This window comes from Andrographis paniculata, unplaced genomic scaffold, assembly GCF_009805555.1.
Source record: "Andrographis paniculata isolate CXL003 unplaced genomic scaffold, ASM980555v1 Contig18END, whole genome shotgun sequence".
Taxonomy (NCBI): domain Eukaryota; kingdom Viridiplantae; phylum Streptophyta; class Magnoliopsida; order Lamiales; family Acanthaceae; genus Andrographis; species Andrographis paniculata.
In genome coordinates this window covers 1,346,412-1,369,380 of record NW_026137468.1, presented here as the reverse complement: position 1 = coordinate 1,369,380, position 22,969 = coordinate 1,346,412, and the positions used below count along the sequence as shown (strand labels likewise).

The 22,969-nt window shown below is 27.5% G+C and overlaps 3 protein-coding genes across 3 annotated transcripts; 1 reads left to right on the top strand and 2 right to left on the bottom strand.

The window, feature by feature from the left end:
* Positions 1-270: 270 nt before the first annotated feature.
* On the bottom strand, positions 271-2,219 carry LOC127241586 (isoaspartyl peptidase/L-asparaginase 1). Its single transcript, XM_051260715.1, has 4 exons — positions 1,959-2,219; positions 1,362-1,595; positions 1,104-1,190; positions 271-907 (listed from the first exon to the last, which is right to left on the bottom strand). The coding sequence occupies exons 1-4, from the start codon at positions 2,118-2,120 to the stop codon at positions 440-442; spliced, it is 951 nt and encodes a 316-aa protein (XP_051116672.1). The 5' UTR covers positions 2,121-2,219; the 3' UTR covers positions 271-439.
* A 4,061-nt stretch (positions 2,220-6,280) lies between these two features.
* LOC127239294 (protein BREAKING OF ASYMMETRY IN THE STOMATAL LINEAGE-like) lies at positions 6,281-8,674 on the top strand. Its single transcript, XM_051257379.1, has 6 exons — positions 6,281-6,359; positions 6,928-7,256; positions 8,008-8,127; positions 8,194-8,324; positions 8,436-8,496; positions 8,642-8,674. The coding sequence occupies exons 1-6, from the start codon at positions 6,281-6,283 to the stop codon at positions 8,672-8,674; spliced, it is 753 nt and encodes a 250-aa protein (XP_051113336.1).
* A 6,691-nt stretch (positions 8,675-15,365) lies between these two features.
* On the bottom strand, positions 15,366-16,547 carry LOC127266039 (dof zinc finger protein DOF5.4-like). Its single transcript, XM_051296122.1, has one exon. It carries the CDS (start codon positions 16,407-16,409, stop codon positions 15,474-15,476), a length of 936 nt encoding a protein of 311 aa, XP_051152079.1. The 5' UTR covers positions 16,410-16,547; the 3' UTR covers positions 15,366-15,473.
* Between the last annotated feature and the right edge of the window lie 6,422 nt (positions 16,548-22,969).

Sequence of the window (22,969 nt, the reverse complement as noted above, 5' to 3'; positions counted from 1 at the left end):
TATATGATTATTTTTACTAAAATATGAAAGTGATATGTTGGAGTGAGACGGACGAAAATGGTAAAAATGATATTTTGAGTTTTGGACAACGAAATACATACTATTTTGAGTTAGGACAGAAAATAATATTTAGTGTAATATAAATATTTATGTATTTGATTCGATAGTTTTGAGTGAACACTTTGTATGGATAGTGTGTGGTGACAATATAGTCAATTTCATTTCAAATCTACAATGTTAGAAAAACTTCTATTGCATCACTTAATACTATTCCCTTTCAAATCCATTTATTTTAAGTTCATCAAATTCAAAACCATCAAACAGAACAACACTTGAAACCAAACATAATCCCTACTACAAAGACACAATCTTCAAGTCTAAAAGCCACAAACACATCCAAGAATTACCCGAATAAAATACATCGATAGAGATACCGTACCTACTCGTCGCCCGCCCATATCCCAACTTCAGTATACCCATCTTCCGTGGCGCAAGCCCTGAACATGCCCACCGTGTTATAAGACATCGCAACTTCTCCAGACGCAGACACAGCGATCACCCCTGTCGTGAATTTGGGCGTGCACTCCTTCACGACGTAGCTCGTCGCTTCATTCAGAGAGAGCCCTTTGTACTCCATAAGAGCAGCCACTTCTCTCCCCACAGTCCCGCGAATTATAGCCTCGCCTTTCCCCGTCGCAGAAACCGCGCACAATTTGTTCGCGTAGGTCCCTGCCCCAATAATAGGTGTATCGCCGATTCTCCCCACCATTTTGTTTACTAATCCACCGGTAGATGTAGCAGCAGCTAGATTTCCCTCGCCATCTACGGCGACACATCCAACGGTCCCGATTTGATCCCCTTTTGGCCCGTCTTTGAGTTCTTGATGGATTGGTTGCGTAAAATCAATCTACAAGAACATAAAGGCATCAAGGACTCTATTAGTCGAACTCCCGGAGATCAAAATGACAACATATGTGTTAAACTAATCTAAATTCTTATCTCTATTTTTTGTAATGAGACTTCACAAGAATTGAGTGATCGATCAGAGAAGAATCGACATGATTGAACACAGAACAAATTACAGAGCTATTCAATAAGCATACCTGAACCCTGTTAGCTTCCTTTGCTTGTTTCAATCTCTCGATGTTTTCCAGAGTTATGAAATGGCTCGAATCGACAACCTCAATGCCCTTCACAAGAAAAACAAAGAAACTCCTTATCATCGAATGTAGAAATCCTTAGATGATCAAATCAAACAGAGCAATTCATCAAAGATCATAAAGAAGGCGAAAACTATCCATCGACTCAAATGAACATGAAACAATATGAAATAGAACTGATAGATTGAAATTGTATCTAACTTGCTCCCTTGCAAATTCCTCGGCTCCTTCGAATCCAAGATAGATATGAGGAGTCTTTTCCATAACAAGCCTTGCCAGAGATATGGCGTTTTTAACTGTACTAACGCCGGAGACAGCTCCGCAGCTCTTCGTGTTTCCATCCATGATACAAGCTTCCATTTCGACTGTTCCTTTCCCTGTCAACACAGATCCTTTTCCGGCATTGAAATTAGGATTGTCTTCAAGTGCACAGACCTGTAAAATATTTCGAAATTAGATGAACTATAGACAGTCAAGTTTCACTCATTTCATCCATGGAAACTAAGAAACCTATATATATATAATCAATCTGCTGAATTCATCTCCGGAGAAGCTAAGAAGCTATCCATCAGATAAATTTGTTTGCCGAAACTGAATTGAAACATAAACTGCATCACAATCGACAAGCAGTTTCTCTAAGCACAGTTTCTATGTCAAAATTAGGGCAAAATTAGAACAAAATTGCTAAAATATGTTTATGCATCAATCATCATTAGAAAGGTATAAACCGAAGAAGATCAGCAGATACAGCTATGGCGCAGACGAATTCGTAAACAGTTAGGATCGATTCGGACGTACGACAAGCTCAACGACGTCCAACGGCGATCGACCAGCCTTGAGAGCTTCGACGCCGATCTGGAGGCAGTAGTGCAGAGCGGCTTTACGCGGCTCAAGGCGATTCGAAGGCATGGACCGTGGGATGTCACCGGCGCCGCCGTGCAGTGCTATTGCCCAACCCATAACCGCCGACACCTACCTACGAGTTTACCGCCGTCGCCGCCGCCACGAATGATCCACGGAGGAGTGCACGTGAAGAAGGGCTCAGTGCGTGACGCCCTTGATTGGAGGGAAAAATAAATAAAATAAAAATTAAGACTATTATTATAATTAGAAAAAAAAAAAAAAAAAAAAAAAAACATTTCAATAAAGATTCCTTACTAATATTGTAAAAAATAATTTTGTAGTTAAAAATTCATTTATATTTTAATAGTATTATTTGTAAAATTGTGTAAAGTATAAATATATAAAAGAAAAAAAAACAAAAAAAAACCTTATATTTGAGTTGAACGTACAAAAATTACATGGAAATTAATTATTTAATATAAAATATGAATTTTTATATTAATTATATGATATTTTTTATATTTGATATAAAAAATATTAATTGGGGTATGAAATTTTAGGTAATGTAGTAATTAAGAAATGTATTAAAAAAAAATTATTAAAATTAAGATAATTAAATAGTTTAATTAAAATAATATATATATAAATTATGAATTTTAAAATATGATTAAAATATATAATTATATTTTTAAAAATTAATTATTAAATTATATGGATAGTCGAAAATAAAAATAATAAACAAATTAGGTGAGACGGAGAAATATTTAAATTGTTAATTTTTTATAAATCGATAAATGATGTATATCTTATATATGGTATAGATGTATGTATATATTATATATTTTTATAATTTTAATTGAAAATAGTGTAAAAATTCCAGATCCAATATTGTTTATAATATTTTTTTTAAAAAAAAAAAAATTGTACAACTACTTACACAAAACTCAAAGAAAATAATCAATTTTTTTTATATACATGCCATATAAACACATGTTTATATTTAATTATAAAGTGTTCTTATTTAAAATTTTAGTATTTAAAAAATATACATAATATAAAATGATTCCTTTAAAAATATCATCTAGAAATTATCTTTTACTATACACTTTTTAATTAAATTATTGTCTAATCAATATTTTGTATTGAATATTTTTTTTAATAAAATAATAATATTTTTTCATTCAAATTTCTATAGTTTCAATAATTAAAGAAAAAAAAATCAACCAACAAAAACACAGTTAAAAGTCACTGACGTCCAAAACACATCGGAATTATAGGCTACGTTTAGACAGAGGTTTTTGGAGAGTTTTGAAATTTTTTTAAAAAGAATAAAAATTAGTATTTGATTTAATATTTTTTGAGAAAAAAAAAATGTATTTGATGTAATATTTGTCGAAAAATTAATAGTGACAAATAAGCGAAAAATTGTTAAGTAAACAAACCCATATATTCTCGACGTTCAATTATTAATTATTGATTATTTAAAATTAATTCAAAATATGGTGTTAATTTAAATTTATGAAAAAATATGTTGATGTAATATTTTATTTAAAATAAAAATTATATTTTTATTGAAAATTACAAATAATGATAATTTTAATCTATAATCACAAGCAAATACACTTTGAATTACTTCCCAAATGCAATGAATTACACTCTCTTATAATTTTTTAAAACTATTATAATAAAATATATTATTTTTTATAAAATATTTTAAGAAAATATTATTTTTATAAAAAAAAAAAGTACACCATTTATCATCATCATGAAAAAGAAATAGCAAAAGAATATCAAAATGTTATATTAAATAAATAGATTTGGTTCTTAAATACATAAATATATTTATATAAGTTATTTATACTTACAATTTTATTCTAATGATATTTAGACTGAATATTGTTTTTTTATTAAAATATAGTTTAAAAAACATTTAAAATATATATTTAATTTATTCTTAATTAATCAAATATATTATATAAGTAAAACTCAACTTATAACCATACATCCAACTTGCAACCAACCTCATCCTCAAAAATTATAAAAGTTTGTATGGTTGGATTTTTACTTTTATTTTAATCCATATTTATATATACATTTAAGTTTTGATAATATTAATTAATAATAACTTGTTTAAAAGATAGTATTATAAAAATATTTATTTTCAATTTAAAATATCACATTAAAAAAAATTAAATATAAAATTATTACTATTTTGTATGAAAAATAAACGTTATATGTAATTTTTTAAAATATATATATATATTGAATAATAAAAAATAGAAAGAAAAAAATAAATTTGTTTATTTTATATTAAATAATTATTTGATATACTAATACTCGATATTTATTCATAATATTTTGTCGAATATTTATTTCCACCTAACATATTTCAAATATAAATCAAAGTACCCAAAATAAAAATAAAAATAAACCTCTACATATCCCCATATTCTTTGAATGTGGTATACATTCATTAAATTTATATTAGCTTTCTATTATAAATACTCAAATAATTTACTTTTATTTATATCTTTTTTAAGAATTTTATACTCCCTTCGTCATTCAATTTTATGCTCATTTTTCTTTTTGGATTGTCATTAAAAAATATTCTCGTTTCCCTTTTAAGTAAAAACTTTCCTTTTTGGGTTGTCATTGAAAAATATTCTCATTTCCCTTTTAAGTAAAATATTATTATATTTATATAATTTTTTTACTATAAAATGAAAAAGTAACTATTATTACTCACTTTTATTAAAATTTGTACCCAGTCAAATGAGCACATATTTACACGACGGATATAGTAGATTGAAAGTGAAAAATATGTATGAAATCACAAGCAAAACCTCCATTCATTTAAAGTGTATTCACTTGTGTTTTTTATTTAGAGTAAAATTTCTTTAATCAAATATTCCCTGTATATCTAATGTTTATTTTTTGTTACAATACTATTTATTTTGTAATAATAATAATAATAAAAGTAAAGATATACATAGGGTGTGATTGGAGTTTAATAATATTTGCTGATTTAAATAATAATTTTAAATTAATATTTTATATATAAAAAAATAATATATTTTTATAAATAATTGCAATAATTATGTAATAAAAAATAATAATAATAACTAACTCCAATATAATACACCCGTGTACTCTACACAAAAAAACTATACTAATTTATTATTGTTGAAAAACATCTATATATTTGTGTTAATAATAATAATAATAATAATAATAATAATACTTCCTCCGTTTCAATTATGGTGTCATGTTTACTGTAAATATGGGAATTTAACAGAGATATAATTAGTAAATAATTAAAAATATATTAGTAAAATTAATTACAATATAACATAAATAATTACAAATTAAAATTAAAATAACTAATTAATTTAAAAAAATTAAATTATAAAATTTAAAATATAATTAAAATGTAAAATATTCTTGAAAAATAGAAAGTAACATAATATATGAGATGAACGAAAATAAAAAGTATGACATAATATGTGGGCGAGTGAGTAATAATAATAATAATAATAATAATTATGATGATGATGATGATGATGATGATTAAATTATAATTTAATGAATATACCTTTTTGGGATTTTACGGTAAAAGAAAAAATAAAATGTTTTGATATTTTTGTCTTTGTTATATGTAAATAGTATATTTATAATTTAGATAAAAAATAATAGTTTTTTTTAAAAAAAAAAAATTATTGCTCTTACTAAAATAGATGGAATATACGAAAATAATAAAAATGATAATTTGACTTGGGACGGAGAATATTATATATACATACTGTCGAACAAGTACTAAATGATATGTGAATTACAATTATACATTGCGACATCATAAAATGTTTCGAACCAAATATTTAAAACATATATATATATATTTATGTATATATATGAGATTGGGATTAATAAAGAAATAAAACAATGTACAAATGGTAAATTAGTTTCCTTATAAACCCCCACGTTTCCTTTAAACTGCTCTCCCCCAAAATTAACGTTATAACTTCCCCACCCCCACCCCCACCCCCACCCCCACCCCCTCCTATACAGTATACATACATACATAGACAGATATATAATGCTCTGGTTATTAATTAATTTTGATTTTTGAATTTCATCATCTCCATCATCTTCCCCATTTTCAAAATTTCAAAATCTCATCTCATCTCATCTCAACTAATTATCTTGTCTGTGATCGATTCGATCGATCTGAAACCCTAGTTTTCACCTCAGATCACTGATCAAGTTCAGACAAACAAGATATGGTTTCTCCCAAGTTGATCCGATGCAGCGTCAAGGACTTAGCTTCGTGTTTTTACTCCTGCGGATTCCCCAATCTAGGTAATCCCCCCCCCCCCCCCCCCCCCCTCTCTCTCTCTCTCTCTCTTTCTCTCTCTATATATATATATGAATGATATAGATAGATACAATATCCGTGTGTGTATGTATTTGTTTATTTGTGTATTAGTGCTATTCGAAAGAAAAAAAAAAAAAAAAAACTTACGCTGTATTGCCATGTTCTTCATTTGCCTCTAAAAGCCCTAGTTTGATCATTCAGTTTTAAGGAGAATCATACTTTAATCTATATATATTTAAAATAATAAAAAATTGATATTTGATAAAGTGTTTTATAAGAAAAAATAGTTACAAGATGCAATTTTTTTTCTTAAAAAAAAATCCCAACTTTAAAAAAAATATATGTGGAAGTTTTGGTTAATGTTATTTGGAAATAAAATAGTTGTTGGATATAACATTTATTTGTATATTTTCAAAGTGAAATTTAATGATTGAATAGTTCCATAAACAAACCCCAAATTTTCATGAATACCAAAACCCTAATCAGTCAGTGTGTAAGAAAAAACCCTAATTAATGACTTTCTGTAAATGTTTTTTTTTTTTTTTTCTTCAGATGAGGAAGAGGAGCCCCAAACCTTAAGCAGCAGACAACCTATGATCTCCGAGGAAACTGCGGCGGCGTCGAAAAAAGACATGAGAGGTGAGAAAGAGCCTGAGAAGCAGCTGTCGAACTCACCATCACCACAAAGAACTGATCTCAGTCGAGGCAGTCCCCGGTTTTCAGACAAAGATTACATAGTTTTTCGATTTAAGGAGAATGGACAAATCGATGTAATGGATGATGGTGCACAATCGTCGCAGCAGCAGCTGCCGTCACGTTGTGTCTGCCAACGATGCCGCGCCCCAATTGATGCAGCTTCATTGAGGCCTATCAGCAAAAAGGTTTTTTTGTCGAACCTTTATATATATATATATATATGTTAATATATATCTTACACGTGTTTACTATGCATTATTAATTAATTAATGTTTTTCGAGCTTTTGCTTAGGGTAATTTAATATTTTTTTGTTGTCGTTCGGTTGAAGTAGTAAATAAAATCTAAATGCTTCGATTCAAGGGTTTTGTGACCATTTTTATTTAAGTTAATTTATTGTTTTTTTGTCGTTGTTGTCGATTTAGTATGTTCGCTTACATGATTAATTAATATTCGAAGTATGACTTATTTTAATTTAAATTTTATTTTATTATTGCCGTTGTTATCTGTATAGTATGTTCATTGTACGTTCGAAGTATAATTTAGGTTAATTTAATTTTTTTGTCCTTGTTATTCAGTCTGTTTATTGGACATGGTTAATTAATATTTGTCAAAGTTTTGTTTAGGTTAATCTAACTATTACTATACATGACTAATCAGTATTCGAAGTATACTTTATAGTAAGGAAGGTAGTATTAATTAGGAAATAAAACCTAAGTCCTTCGATTCAAAGATATTTTTGTCGAATCTTTGTTTAGGTTAAATTTTTTTTATTGTCATTCAGTATGTTTACTGTACATGATTAATTAACATTCAAGTTATACATGTATAGCTCAAATGTTGACTATTATTATTTTTGAATAATCTTTTCTTAAATAGTATTACATTTTTAATCATCTTTTCTTTTTGGACACTTTTCCCCCTTTCGGGTTCTCTAGTTGATTTACAAGGAAGGTTTCGAGCTTAGAAATGATTCGAAGAGAGTAATGATGCCGAATCAAGACAAAAACAAAGCTATTACAAATGGCAAGGGGATTTTAATCTCGGACACAAACAAGGTATCCTAATTCGAACACACAAAACTCAAGAAAGAAATAAGACAACTAACCCTAAATTTATGACAGGATGAAGAAAAAGGCAAAGGAAAAGATCCCAACACACCTCGCCCAAACAAAATCGATCATCTTGTAGACGACTCTTGTGGCTCTAATAGATCGTCCGGCACTAGCAGCGCCAGCTCATTTTCCTTCCCGGAGTAAGTAATTTTTTTAAAAAAATAAATAAAATTGAGCATTAGCTATATAGAGCATTGATAATTCATTGTTTTTGTTCGATTTTGATTTCGTACGATGATGTCCGAATGCAGGTTGGGGGTAGAATGGATTGGCAGCCCTGTTCACCTGCCCAAACCAGACAGAGAGGAAGAGGCAACTTGTGCTAAACTATACTATTGTTGTAGGTTTTAAATCGATCACTTTTAATTTAAATTTTATTTCGCGTATGTATTGTTATGTATTTGTAGTCCCTTTTGCGACTTTGGGAAACTAATTTTGCTTGTGTTCGACATTTAAGGTTTGGTCTTATGATCTTCTTGCATTTGGATAGTTCTATGTACTAGGGTTTGAATTGTTTTAAGGTATTTGTTTGGATTTGAGATTTGAGATAGTTTGAACCTGGTATAAATAGTTATTAATATATATGACGAGTTTTATTTGATATTTTAGAAGTGGGAAATAATTTTGTTTATAAATAGGTATAAATATGTGTGTTAACCATTTATAAAATATAGTGAACTATACTATCGAATATGTTGAATTTATTTTAAAGTATATATGTTGAGATATGAACATATTTATAAAATATATTGAACTATAATATTATATTTGAACATGTTTGGATTATATGCTGAATTTTATTTTGGAATTATACTAATATCTATATAAGTTTGGATCTTATGGTGAGTTTATTTCAGAATTATATGTAGGTTTGAATCATATGTTGAATTTATGTCAGAATTTTCACATAAACTATGCAACCATGAGGGAAGATCTCCGATGGCGAGCACATTGAGACATCACCGTAATGAAGCCAATTAGTGAGTTACCAATTCATTGTCCTATTCTGATCAAGATCATTGTCTCCCATTCGAATTTTTTCGAAGGTTAATTGTTCGTTAATTTGTCGGCGAGCAATTAATTGAAAGAACCTTAATCGAGTGAGCGTGGTAAGAAGAATCCAGTAGTGAAAAAAACAAGTAAGTATCATGACAATCAAAAAAAAAAAAAAATTATGTTGGAAGGCAGTTCTTCTCACCTATATTTCCCCGGCAATAATTATTTTCATTTTCTTCAAAAAAAAAAAAAATTATTGTAAGGATGTGTTCTTTTTGGATTTTTTTCTCTATATGTTTTTAGTTTTTATTGTTGGTGTTGATGCAACACCATGTATTTCATCAAATTTTGAAATCCAAAATAAAGATTATTGAAGGAGTCTTTGGTAAAATAAAATAAAATATGAAAAATTGTTGTATTCCTCTATATCTTCTATTGTTCGAAAAGTGTAAATAATTTGAATGAAAATGGATTTTGATATAATATTTTAAATAGATTATAGATATTTGTTGAATGTTTTGAATATAAAATACTCCCTCGGTATCAACTCTAGCCTATCTTGCAATATTTTTATTTTGGTTTATTCTACATATTTTATAATATTTTCAAAATAAAAATAATTAACTATAATTTATCTTATTACATCACTCAAATAAAAATAAATAAATATATGTATATTTTTCTCTCGTGACATTACCTAATTCTTAATTTATTCTACTAAATACTATCAAGTTAAATTCTTGTATCGAAAATTAAATGTCTCACCATATGTGGGATGGATGGAGTATAGTTTTCCTATAAAGTTTCTAAATAGATAATGTAATATTTTATATTGATTAAAAAAAAAAAGAATAATTACTACAGTACATGCAATGTTAAAAAATAGAGTAAAAATTATTTTTGGTCTTATTCAATATCAAAATTATCAATTTTGGTTCCATTAAAAACAATTATCAATTTTAGTCCCACTCAAATGAATATTTATCAATTTTAATCTCAAAATGGTTGACTGGGACTGAACACGGCCGTGTTGTCTTGAACACGGCCGTGTTGGATGACTCAGAAGGTGACTGGGCGTCCCAGGCAGCCAACACGGCCATGTTGAGACAACACGGCCGTGTTGGATGACTCAAAAGGTGACTGGGCGTCCCAGGTAGCCAACACGGCCGTGTTCGTCTCAACACGGCTGTGTTGATTACTTTGCACTTCTGAACACGGCCGTGGTCCTGCCCATGTTCTGAACACAGTCATTGTTCTGTCCATATTCTCAACACAGCCATGTTCTAGGCCATGTTCCAGCCTATGTTCTCAACACAGCCATGTTCTAGCACATATTCACGACCATGTTTTCAATATAATCATATTGTAGGTCATATTTATTATTATTTTCACTTTTTGGTTAAAATTATTTGATATATATATTTATAATTTAACAAAAATATTTTTTACAATTATTTTATAATATAAAAAATAATCAATTTTTAATATTTTTAAAATATATAAAAAAAATTTAATATTTGAGAACATGGGCAAGAATATGGCTGTGTTCAGAACACGGGCATGAACACGACCGTGTTCAGAAGTGCAGGGTAATCAACACAACCGTATTGAGACCAACACGGCCGTGTTCAGTCCCAGTCAACTATTTTGGGACTAAAATTGATAAATTTTCATTTAAGTGAGACTAAAATTAATAATTTTTTCGAATTGGACCAAAATTGATAATTTTGATATTGAATGGGACCAAAAATGATTTTTACTCTAAAAAATATGTATATAAAAATAATACTCCCTCCGTCCCAGATACCATGTCCATGTTGTCGTTTGGAAAATAATTACACACTTTAATCTTATTTTAAATTTTTTAATTTTATTTTTTTAATTTTAATTAAACTAATTAGTTATCTTTATCTTAATGTATAATTATTTATATTATAAGATAATTATTTTTAGTAATACATTTTTAATTATCTACTAATTACACCCCTTTTAAAATACCGTGTCTACAACAATGTAGCAGACACGGTATTTGAGACGGAGGGAGTTATGCTAAAAAAATATTTCATCAAATTGTTTAAAAGGCCCTATATTAACGGGCAAGGCCCATTTATATAATTACGAGCCCAATCTATGTACAGTTATCATTATTTTATTATTATTAATATTATTTGAACAGAGAATAGGACAAAACTGAAACCGTCTGGACAGGGACGCCACAGCCACAGGACATGGACGATCTCCTACCGTTGATCTCCCCAGACATCCAACGGCTCAGATGATTCCGACAGCCCTCCAATTAAATTCCGACACGAAAGCATGAGGAGACCGGTGGGCCCCACCGCCGACCGACCACATGACAGAATAGAGAATACACTTCTTCCCCCCTTGTCCGTACGACACCGCCCTATATTAATTAATTAATTAATTATTGTGTTAACAACGTCCCATTCGCATTTATGACGCCGATACATACAACTCTTATTGCTTACCTTATAATTAATTTATTGTTCCATCCGTGTTCACTCATTTCTTTTTATATTTATTTAAATAAAATAATTTGTTTTTAATTTTTTATCTATATTTTTTAATAATCCATGACTCCGACTCTACGTTGCATATTTTAGGTTTGGTAATATAATATTATCTCCGTTCGATTATAAGATTTTATTTATTTTTTTGTGTGTTAATATTTGAATATTGATTGTTATATAAAAATATAATATAAATTAAAAAATGGCAAAAAAAATTTTATTAATGTCTTGTAATACTATTATAATGACATTTGTGCAAAAAAATTATAGAAATATAAAAATATTTTTAATATTAATTAAAATGATATAAAATGTAAATGAGATCCTTGAAGTCGGACGAATGGAGTATAGTTATTTTGTTTTTAACTTCTTGTTTTGAAGTATTTTTATAATTAATAGAAAAAAATATTTCCTCCGTCTCAAAATAATAGTTTTATTTTGTCATTTTCGTATGTTCCAAAACAATAGTCTTATTTCCATTTTGGTAACTATCTCCCCACTTTTTTACAAAACTATCTCCACTTTTTCATAATAATTATATAAAGCAGAGATATTTTGATTTTTAGAAACACTTTTACATTCATTGTTAACAAAATACTACTTCCTCCGTCCCACAAGAAGGTTATTTGGTTTTTGCGTCATTGACTTAACATTAAAAATATATTTATATTTGAATAATTTACTCGAAAAATATTATTGTATTTGTATTATAAGACACTAATAAAAGTATTTTTTTTTTAATTTTTACTACATATTGATATAATAATTAATATTAAAAAATTAACGCGCAAAAAGACCATAGTAATCTTCTTGCGGGACTAAGGAATTATTATTCTTTGATTCTCGTGTGCAACTTAAATGTCCATATTATTTTGAAATGAATGAAGTATATGCATGTAAATAATAATAAATTAATTGTATATAAAAAATAATAAAAAATGTGTATATAGTTTATATTTAAAATATAAAGTCAAAACCTAGAAAATATTAAAAATAAGTCGTACGCTTTAAAAAAATCAATGAAACGTACTTACCTGTAACTTTCACTAATGAAGTTTAGTTGCGATTTGAAATTATTTTCAATTTAATATTTATTTAAACAGTAATTTTTTATATAATATTTTATAAAAATTTAATAATAATATTTTTTTATTAGCAATAGGAGAATAATACAATAATTTCACAATAAAAACTACTCTCTCCCACAGTTTTAATACAACAGTTTTGTTTACCATTTTTGTACGTCCTAAAATAATAGTCTTATTTCTATAAATAATTATATCACCATAAAACTACTCATACTTTTTCATTTTTATACACAATTGTCACTACTTTTTACACTAATGCACTCAAAATGGCAAAAATATCTTTTATCCATACTTTTTAGCAACTACCAATATAATATCAATATTCCTTAAATTATGTGTCCAACTCAATTAAGACTATATTTATGGGACGGAGGAAGTTAAAATTTTAAATAAATATAAATTTTTAATAATGTGTATATTTAATTTTTTATTAAAAACTATTATTATATAATTAAAAATAATAAAAATTCAAAATACTATTATTATTATTATTATTATTATTATTATTATTATTATTATTATTAAACTGATTTTGGGGCAGGCCCCCCACAAAATAAGAAAGTCATAATGAATAGTATTTGATAGCTGGACAACAAAATCAAATTCATGTTGTATTGTTTTGAAATTTCGTTGCAGTTATTTTGAATTAAATAATAATTATATAATAAAAAAATTGAAATAATAAAATATAAATTAGATATATGTATTTTAAATTTCGGCAACTCAATCTTCAATGTCCGTCAAAATATATTTTTCAAATAACTATGAATGCGTGTCGTGACACAAATATTTGTCTCGTAATAAGTTGTTTATTTGGAACTTTGGATTTACTCGTGCTTGATTTATTTAGTCTAAGAAATATTTAATTATAATTTTTTATTTTTATTATTAATATTAATATTATAATAAATAATACATTTAATTTAAAATAATGAATAACTACTTATGTCGTGTAATATTTGACTTTTGCTCTTATATAAAATGTAGGCACCTCTCTTGTCACACTTTTGGTGAGTTTGAAAAAATTGTTTTAAGTTAATATTTAAATAATATTTTATAAAAATATATATATAATTCAAAATAATAAAATATATGATACTAATATTGAAATTTTTAAATACAAAAAATAAATAAATATCTTTTTTAGGAGACAATAAATATAGAAAAACACATTTGTTGGGAAGACTACTAGCATGTAATTTTTGTCATTATTTTATTTAACTAATACATAATATATTAAATTAAATATTTATTTTTATTTATTATATTATATTATATTAAAATATAATTTTATATTAAAATATTATATCAATACATATTTATATTAAATTAAAAAATCAGTTCAATATTAAATTTTAATATACAAAACTCAAATCCAACAAACAAACACTTGGATGAGCATGATTTATAATAAAATCCCCATGGTATGTTTGCTTGGACGATTGAATTTTGCTTTGAAATTTGATAGTAAATTGTTTTTTTTTTTTAAATTTAAATAATTGTATAATGTGATATTTTGAATATAAATTTAATTTTTAATATAATATAAAAAAATTAGAAATAAAATTTTGATTTAATATTTTTTTAAAAAAATAATTTTATGAATAGTAAAAATTTGAGAAAATTATATAATTGAACACACCCTAAACTTATTATATCCAGAAACAATGCAACTCCCTCCATCAGTTGTAATTATATTAAATTTTATTTTTTAGTTATCCGTTAAACTTATGTTATATTTATTTATAGAAAATAATTTCATTTACTTAAAATTTTATTATTACAATTTTAAGTAATAATAATTAATTTAGTACAATTTTTTCTATCTATCACATTATTTTTTATTATTTCTTTAGTATTTTTACTTATTCTATTTTTATAATAAAATATTATTATTTTTTTAATGATATAAGCATCCTATAATGAGAAAAATATATACTTCTAAAAGTTTAAGAAATCCAAAAAATATATATCCCACTACAACAATTTTTTATATTTTGTAATAAAAATATTTAAAAGTATATATAATTCTATCCTCAAATTTAAGCAAACAATTTTAAGTTTGGCTGGGATTTACTAGGTGTTCACTTTCTAGTAGCCGCTGCGGATTTTAATGTTAAAAAAAAAAAAAAAATATGAGATAATTCCATTTGTTATAACTTAGAACTAAATATTTCCTTCAAAAAATTTATACATCAATTATGCTATCAATTAGAACAATTAATTCATCCTAAATCTAAGGGTTTCTTTTGCACCAAATTCCAAATTTTTACTATTTGAACTCTATATTTTTCGAAAAAAATACATTAAATACCAAATCATACATTATTTTAATACGAAACTCAAACCAAAATTTATAAAACATTTAACATCATATGAACCAATAACATTTATTTAACATTATATATAAATATAATATATATAGTATATTCTATTAAAAAAAATCTACTCAATGAACAGAGTCAAACTTCTTCCCAAATGTTAGCTTTGTATTTCATATATGAAAATATTTATCTATATGCTTGAGCATAAACCAAAAAAAATAAAATAAAAATAAAAATATGGCTAGATATAACATATACATTTAATTAAGTATTTTAGGGTGTTAGGAAATGTGAGATTTAAAATCATTTAAATCATCACATCACTATACTATATACTATACTACAATATGCTATGGCAGATAATTAAGGGACTGATGATCACTGTCACTCCACTGATGTTGACTCCAGTACGCTGGATCAACCGCAGCCGTTAGATCAAAAAGCCCTCCTTGATCTCCGCCGCCGCCGCCTCCCCAGTCTAGAGCTCCGGCGAGTCCATCGTCGTCGTTCATCTCTTGCATCTTAAACGCCTCATCTCCACCGCTTTGATCCACAATCCGACAGTCGGAATTCTCCGGCGGCTGATTCCCCTGTTGCTGCCGCTCGTACGGCGGAAGCGGCGGCGCCGGAATGCCGGTCACGCCGAACGGCATCATCTCCGGCGGCGACGTCATCAGGCTCGCGAGGCTCTCTGTCGCGAAGATCTGACCGTCCGAAGCCTGACTCACGATCGGCGGATGGTTGAAGCTAGGGTTTGCGTTGATAAACCTCGCATCAGCGAAATTGAAAACCGCTGCCGTACTCGCCGCTATGTTCGTCCTAGCAGATCCTTCCTCCGCCGCGGCGGCGGCGGAGGAAGGTGTTGTGGCGGTCGTCGCGGCGGAGAGGCTCGAGCTCTCGCTGCTCGAAGTCTGAACATTCGAGCTACGCTCTCTCGCACCTTCCACAATAACCGCGGCGGAGCCGCCTCCGCCTCCGCCTCCTCCGCCGCTGCTCCTCTGCTTCGACCGCTTCGCCTTCCGGCAACCTCCTCCGACCGGAACGTTACGCAGCACGCCGCCTTTGGTCCAGTACCTCCGGCAGCTCTTACAGAAATGGCGAGGCTGAGACAGATTATAGTTGTTATAGTAACAAAATTTGGTGTTCAACGAATCGCACCGCGGACACTTCAAAGCCTGGTGGTTCGCGTGGTTGTGCGGCCGCAACCGCCGATCTCCACCGCCAAAAAACCTTCCGCCACCGCCTCCACCGCCGCCGCCGCCACCAATCTGATGTATATCCTGCATTTCACCGATCAATCCTTCACAAAACTCCAAAATCGAATCCCCAAACAAAATCCCCAAAACATTTCCCCAAAATCGCAGAAATCGAGTGAGAGAGAATCGTCAAATTAACCAAACCCTACCCCAAACAAATATCCCCAACAAATCTTCCAATACAAGTATTTCTACATCTCCTGCCCATTGTGAAATGACTATTCTACCCCTCCCAACAGTCCAAATGACTGTAGTCACCACGTGGGGCTGCAATTACCAAAACACCCTCACCCCTCCACGTCACCTAAGGGGTAATTATGGGATTTCGCAAAGGGCAATATTCCGGTAAGTGGAGTATAACGCAATGTGGTGGGCCCTATGAACAATAGGGACACGTGTACGGTCAGGAACGACGGAGATATCACTGCCTCAAATCCGAGCCTGTCCCGTTGTCGGCTACTGCTGTGACTCATACTGGTGAAATTACGACTGGTGTACAGGTTGCCACGTAGGCGTACTACTTGCCATTTTTGGACAATTCTACACTGTATTTTATTTTCTTCAATTTCTATTTATAGAATTTTAAAATTTTTATCCACACAAACTACCCAACAAAAAATTAATTTTATTAAGAATTGCTAATAAATTAAAATAATAATAATATTATTAAATTAATCCTGTTACATCACACATTTAAAAACCACCACCAAAGTTGTTGCCCACATCACTAAACACAATCCATGGAGTTTATTGAATTATATATAATTTAATTAAATTACAATTGTGTATATATATATATATATATAATTGATGGTTTTTATTTAATGGGAATTTGATAATAATATTTTATTATTTTTCTATATTTGTAATAATTCATCACATATAGTGGAGTTTGATATATGTTTTGTATTTTTACCTAAACCATGTCTTAAGTTATGTATTGCATTTAAGTAGTATGAATTTAAATTACCACTATTGTAGGTGTGGTGTGATGTGACCTCAATATTTGGTTCATTTCTCAATGAGTTTAAATAGGTTTAGGAAGAGTTTGTTTCGTTGCTAATTGTATCTTTTATATGATATATATATAGTCTCTTTGTCCCATAACAAAGTATTCATTTTTTTATTTTAATCTGTTTCATAACAAAGTATTTATTTTCTTTTTTTGTAACTGTATTGTCTACTTAACATTACAAATACCCTTACAACTTACAATATATTACACAAATGTCATTACATTTATATCACACATACTAATAAGGTTATTTCTGTCATTTCTATTTTATTCCTACTTATATTCTAATATAATACTAATATTTTTAAAACTACGTGCAAAAAGCAAATAGATATTCTTTTATGAGACGGAGAGAGTATTATTTAAGGTAGGATAAAATTGCAAAAGAAATATGTTAAATATCATTTTGAAATTATTTTACAAAACAAACACACGGTATTTTTTTCAATCTTTTATTTAAATTCCTTTAATAAAAAATTATGTGTATATGTTATGAGATGTTTTGTATGGAAAATAAATTATATTAAAAACTATTACAATATTTTTTAATATTAAATATATATATATATATAAGTAATACATATAAAGACATAAAAATAAAATCAAACACGCTTTAGTTAATGCAAGATTAAATGTGCAAGAGCAATCAAATAATATATCCATATTAAATGGTCCACAAAAATCGACTATTTTAATTTATATATTAAAAATATAATTATAATTTTATATGCAAAATAAATAAATTGTAGTACCTATTATTTATTAGCTTGTATACTTGAAAAGTATTATACTATCAATATACCACATGGCATCTTTTCTTTCCGATAGTAAATCATCGTCAAATATAAATATTAAATAAAATCGATTGATAACACATGAAATAGTATAAATACACAAATATATACAAACTTTTTAAAAAAAAAATTCAAAATATTTCTTCTAGTACAAACTTTTGTAAATAAATATATATATATTAAAATTACTATTCAGCGAAAAAAATATTTTGTTAATTAAAATTTTAAAAATATCGTCGCCTCGTCACTATATATATATATATATAAGATAAGGTGGTTGAACGAGGGCGGCAAAAAAGTGGGGGCTCTATTACTTAGTGTATTCGCTTCTCCTTTTCCTACTTGTCGACATCGCGTTCCCCTTATGTCTACGCATATCTCTAACCTACGTTTCAATACATATATTCGATATCTGTTTATAAATTAATCAGATTTCCTTGTAAGAAGTCTTGATTTTAGTTTTTTTTTTTTTTTTTTTTTTTAGTGTGATTCCTATAAATAAAAAAAAAAAGTAGCATAAGCTTTTTGCGTATAGATTTTTTAATATTAATTATTATGAAGAAAAAATGAAAAAAAATACTTCTATTAGTCTCTTATAATACAAATACAATAACATTTGTAAAGTAAATGATACAAATATAAAAATATTTTGAATGTCAAGTACAATGACACAAAAAATAAATGATATCAGTTTTGCGATCGAGGCTGAGTCCCAGTCTCGGACATCTCAATCCCGTGGATTGTAAGAAGATACGGGCAATGGGACGGGTCCTATTCTCGATTCTTGTTTGCGCAAATGGAAGTCGCTTTCGTAACCAACCCACAACACACCGTCTTTATATAAGGTGATGGGATTTGCCCTTCACTATTATTACAACCCCTCTCTTGGCTTCATTATTGCTTCTCGTGTCCTTACGCTAATTATTTATTGTTCTTATTTGTTTTTTTTTTTTTCTTTTGTTTTTTATGCTCTTGATCGCGATTCGTGATTTTGTCGTGCATTTATGTTATTTCGATGTCGAAATTCTTGTAATACTTGGCCTTGCATATACCAAGTTTTACATCCAATAATACGACGATCTTGGACAACCTAATTTATATTTAGATATTTTTATTCAACGATGAATTCGTTAATATATTATTTTAGCTTTGGCTATGCTCGACATAAATATATATATATACTTATATTAATTTGAATTGACTTTTATAATTTGTTAGAAAATATTTTAATTTAAATTTATTGAAAATACAAATATGTAATCTTGTCAAAATCTTATTAAGATAGGTATAATACTAGGTGAAAGATTATTCTATTTTATTATTTTATTTTTACTGCAAATTTAACTTAATTTTTTTTACTATAAATGATGGACCAACTTTTGTAAGACTATGTTAATCGGCCCAAGCTATTATAGCATGCTAAGCTTTGGGCCATCGGCCCATGGTCCAAAATCTTTGTAACAATTAAGTAATGTTTTATAAAGAATAATAATAATATATTATTTCATCCACTATGATTACATGTTTATAGTGTGTTTGATTTGTATTTAATTTTAAAATTTTGTTTAAATAAAAATTTGACAGGATCTTTTATGAAAAAAAAAAAAAAAAAATTATTATTACAAGAATTCATAATGGTTATATTAAAGGTATATTCATTACATTGTATTTTAAAAAGTATTTTATTTAATATATTTTCAACACGTTATTATTTATATAATATTAATATTTTTAGTTTAGGTAATAAAAGTAAATATTTACTTTTGAAACGTTGTTTAAAAAATTCCAGTATTTCAATTATAGCGGGTAGCAAAAGTTTTGTAATGATATTTTTATTCTTATTTTTTTTTAATATGAAGTACTTAATAAAATATTTACTTTTATAATTAGACATCCTAAATTAAAAATAGGTATATTTTAGCTGGATGGAAGAAATAAAAAATCATACACAAATGCACACGTTTGAGCCAAGAGAAAACGGGCCCGGCCTGAAAATGGGCCCAAATGGATAAGCCCGTTTGGGGAGATGAGATTTTATTAGTATTACAAAGTGGGCGCATTAATTGATGTGACAGATCACATGGATTTACTACAAATAAGAATTGCTCTAAAATACACATCACATGCTCAGTAATAAAACCTCACATATTCAGTGTTAAACAACAATTTTGGGAGTTGTAACTTTAAATTCAGTTTGACTGTTAAATAATATAATCCGTCCGTCTCAACAATATGGATGTATTACTGTAAATATGAAAATTTAGCTAAAATATAATTAATAAGTAATTAAAAATTATATTAGTAAAAATAATTATTATTTAGTAAAAATAATTATAAAATAAGATTATGATAAGTAAATAGTTTAATTAAAATTAAGAAAATTATAAATTTTAAAATTTAAAATGCAATTAAAGTGTATAATTATATTTTCAAAAATAAAAATGACAAGTTATGTGGGATGGACAAAAATAAAAAATATGGACAAATTATGTGGGATGGAGGGAGTAGTAAAATGCTACTCCCTGTGTTCCATAAATATAGTCTTAATTAGGTTGAACACAAAATTTTAAAAATATTAATATTATATTGCTAGTTGCTAAAAAAATATGGATAAAATATTTTTTTTGCGTGAGTGAGTGTATTAGAGTAAAAAGTAGTGGCAAATGTGTAATAAAAATGAAAAAGTAGGGGTAGGTTTACGGTGATATGGTTATTCATGGAAATAAGATTATTGTTTTGGAACAGACAAAAATGATAAATAAGACTATTTTATTAGGACGGATGGAGTATATTATTTAATTGTAATTTGTTAATTGAATTATAATTTAATAATGGTTTAATTAAAAATATATTCATTATCTTGTAAATATACTACTCTCTCCGTTCCAGTATAATAGTCTTATTTACATTTTTTGTCCGTCCCAGAATAATTGTCTCATTTATATAAATAATCATATCACTATAAAACTACCTTTACTTTTTTACTATTATTACACAATTGTCACTATTTTTTACACTAATAAACTCACAAGGGCAAAAACATCTTTTACTCGTTTTTTTTACCCACTATCAATATAATATCAATATTCTTTAAATCTCGTGTCAAACACAACTCATACTATAGTTTTGAAACAGAGGGAGTAATATATATTTATACATAACTATGTGAATTTATAGAAGATAAAAAGGTTTATTTATCTAATATATATATATACACACACATATATACCATTTTCAATATATAACATATGCATTTTATTTTATTTTATTTTTTCATAAAAAAAATCAATATTATTATTTCTTATATTGTTGACACAATTTTTTATATTTCATATAAAAAAAATACTTTAAATTAAAATACTAAACAAATATACCTCAAATTTTAGAAATTTGCTTTTGATTTGAGATTGAAATTTGATTTAGATAATATTATGATGTAATATTTTATGAGAATAAATAAAGTATTTTGTGCAGATTGGATAATATAAATTTGGATATGAATTAAAAAACAAACAAACAATCCAAATTTAAATTGTATTTTAATATAATATTTTGTAAAAATAAATAATATGATTTTATTTTAAACCATAGGACTGTTAATGTTAAAATTGGTTTGGAAACACAAACGAAGCAGAAAAAAGTTAATTAAAACACCATGTATATATAAGAAAAAAGTTTCATATAATTATATTATTATTTTTTAAAAAATATCATACAAAAATAATATTAAATAAAAAATTAAACTTAAACACAAACAAAACAGAACCATCTAATTGTTCATTTTTATTAACTATATTAATATTAAACCCACTAAATCAAATATAATATTTATACCGTTTTTTTAGGTGATTATTTTTTTTTATGAATGGACAAATTTGTCCTTCTTAATTGTATAATAGAAATTTAAAGTAATAAATGAATGAAGGAGAAAAATGTAAAATTTGTGTTTAAAAAAAAAAATAGTATAATAATTGTTGGACGTTCCGGACAAATTTGTCCTTCTTAATTGTATAATAGAAATTTAAAGTAATAAATGAATGAAGGAGAAAAATGTAAAATTTGTGTTTAAAAAAAAATAGTATAATAATTGTTGGACGTTCCAAATAAAAAAATAGGACATTAGTTTGTGGACGGAGGGAGTAGTTGTTAATATAATTTAAATTATACTTTTACTGTTTGCACTAATCTTAATCATTTATTTAATTTTAACTGAATTCAACCATTTGATCTGTATTTGTATTTTGTTTTTTAAATAAGTTGAATATAAGAGATAATATTGTATTTGTGGATTTATGACAAAGTCCAATATTATTTTTAGTTTCTACCTATTAAAAATAAAAAATGAAAAATAATATTCTCTCTGTCCCAATGCAATATTTGAGTTCAACAATGAACTTTAGGTGAGTAGTATTAAGTAGAATAATTTGAAATAACTTGGAGATTAGATTATTTGATTGGAGGGACAAATGCATATTTATTATTTTATTTGAGTGATGTGATGGGACAAAAGTAAAATAAACTATATATTTATATATATATAAATATATTTAATTATTTATAAATTCAGAAATATTGCAAGGTGTAATAAATTGTCTTGAATCCAATTTTAGGCCAACACAGCATTTTCAATATTGGCGTATTTATTGTTTCTTCTATTTTGAATTATTTTCTTACCAGAAATGTAAAGTGTCAATCAATATTATTACTACAAGCCTAGCTGCCAACACACACACACACGTGCGTGTGTGTGGCCCGGTGGAAGATTGCGGGCTCCATATCAG

Bases quoted from the DNA above. Each gene is read 5' to 3' on its own strand.
- LOC127239294 (XM_051257379.1), top strand. From the start codon at position 6,281: ATGGTTTCTCCCAAGTTGATCCGATGCAGCGTCAAGGACTTAGCTTCG. The intron at 8,325-8,435 runs GTAAGTAATTTT...GTCCGAATGCAG, and splicing joins AGCTCATTTTCCTTCCCGGA to GTTGGGGGTAGAATGGATTG. The intron at 8,497-8,641 runs GCAACTTGTGCT...TCGACATTTAAG, and splicing joins AACCAGACAGAGAGGAAGAG to GTTTGGTCTTATGATCTTCT.
- LOC127241586 (XM_051260715.1), bottom strand. From the start codon at position 2,120: ATGGGTTGGGCAATAGCACTGCACGGCGGCGCCGGTGACATCCCACGG. The intron at 1,191-1,361 runs GTTAGATACAAT...TTTCTTGTGAAG, and splicing joins AGGAATTTGCAAGGGAGCAA to GGCATTGAGGTTGTCGATTC. The intron at 908-1,103 runs GTATGCTTATTG...ATGTTCTTGTAG, and splicing joins AGGAAGCTAACAGGGTTCAG to ATTGATTTTACGCAACCAAT.
- LOC127266039 (XM_051296122.1), bottom strand. From the start codon at position 16,409: ATGCAGGATATACATCAGATTGGTGGCGGCGGCGGCGGTGGAGGCGGT.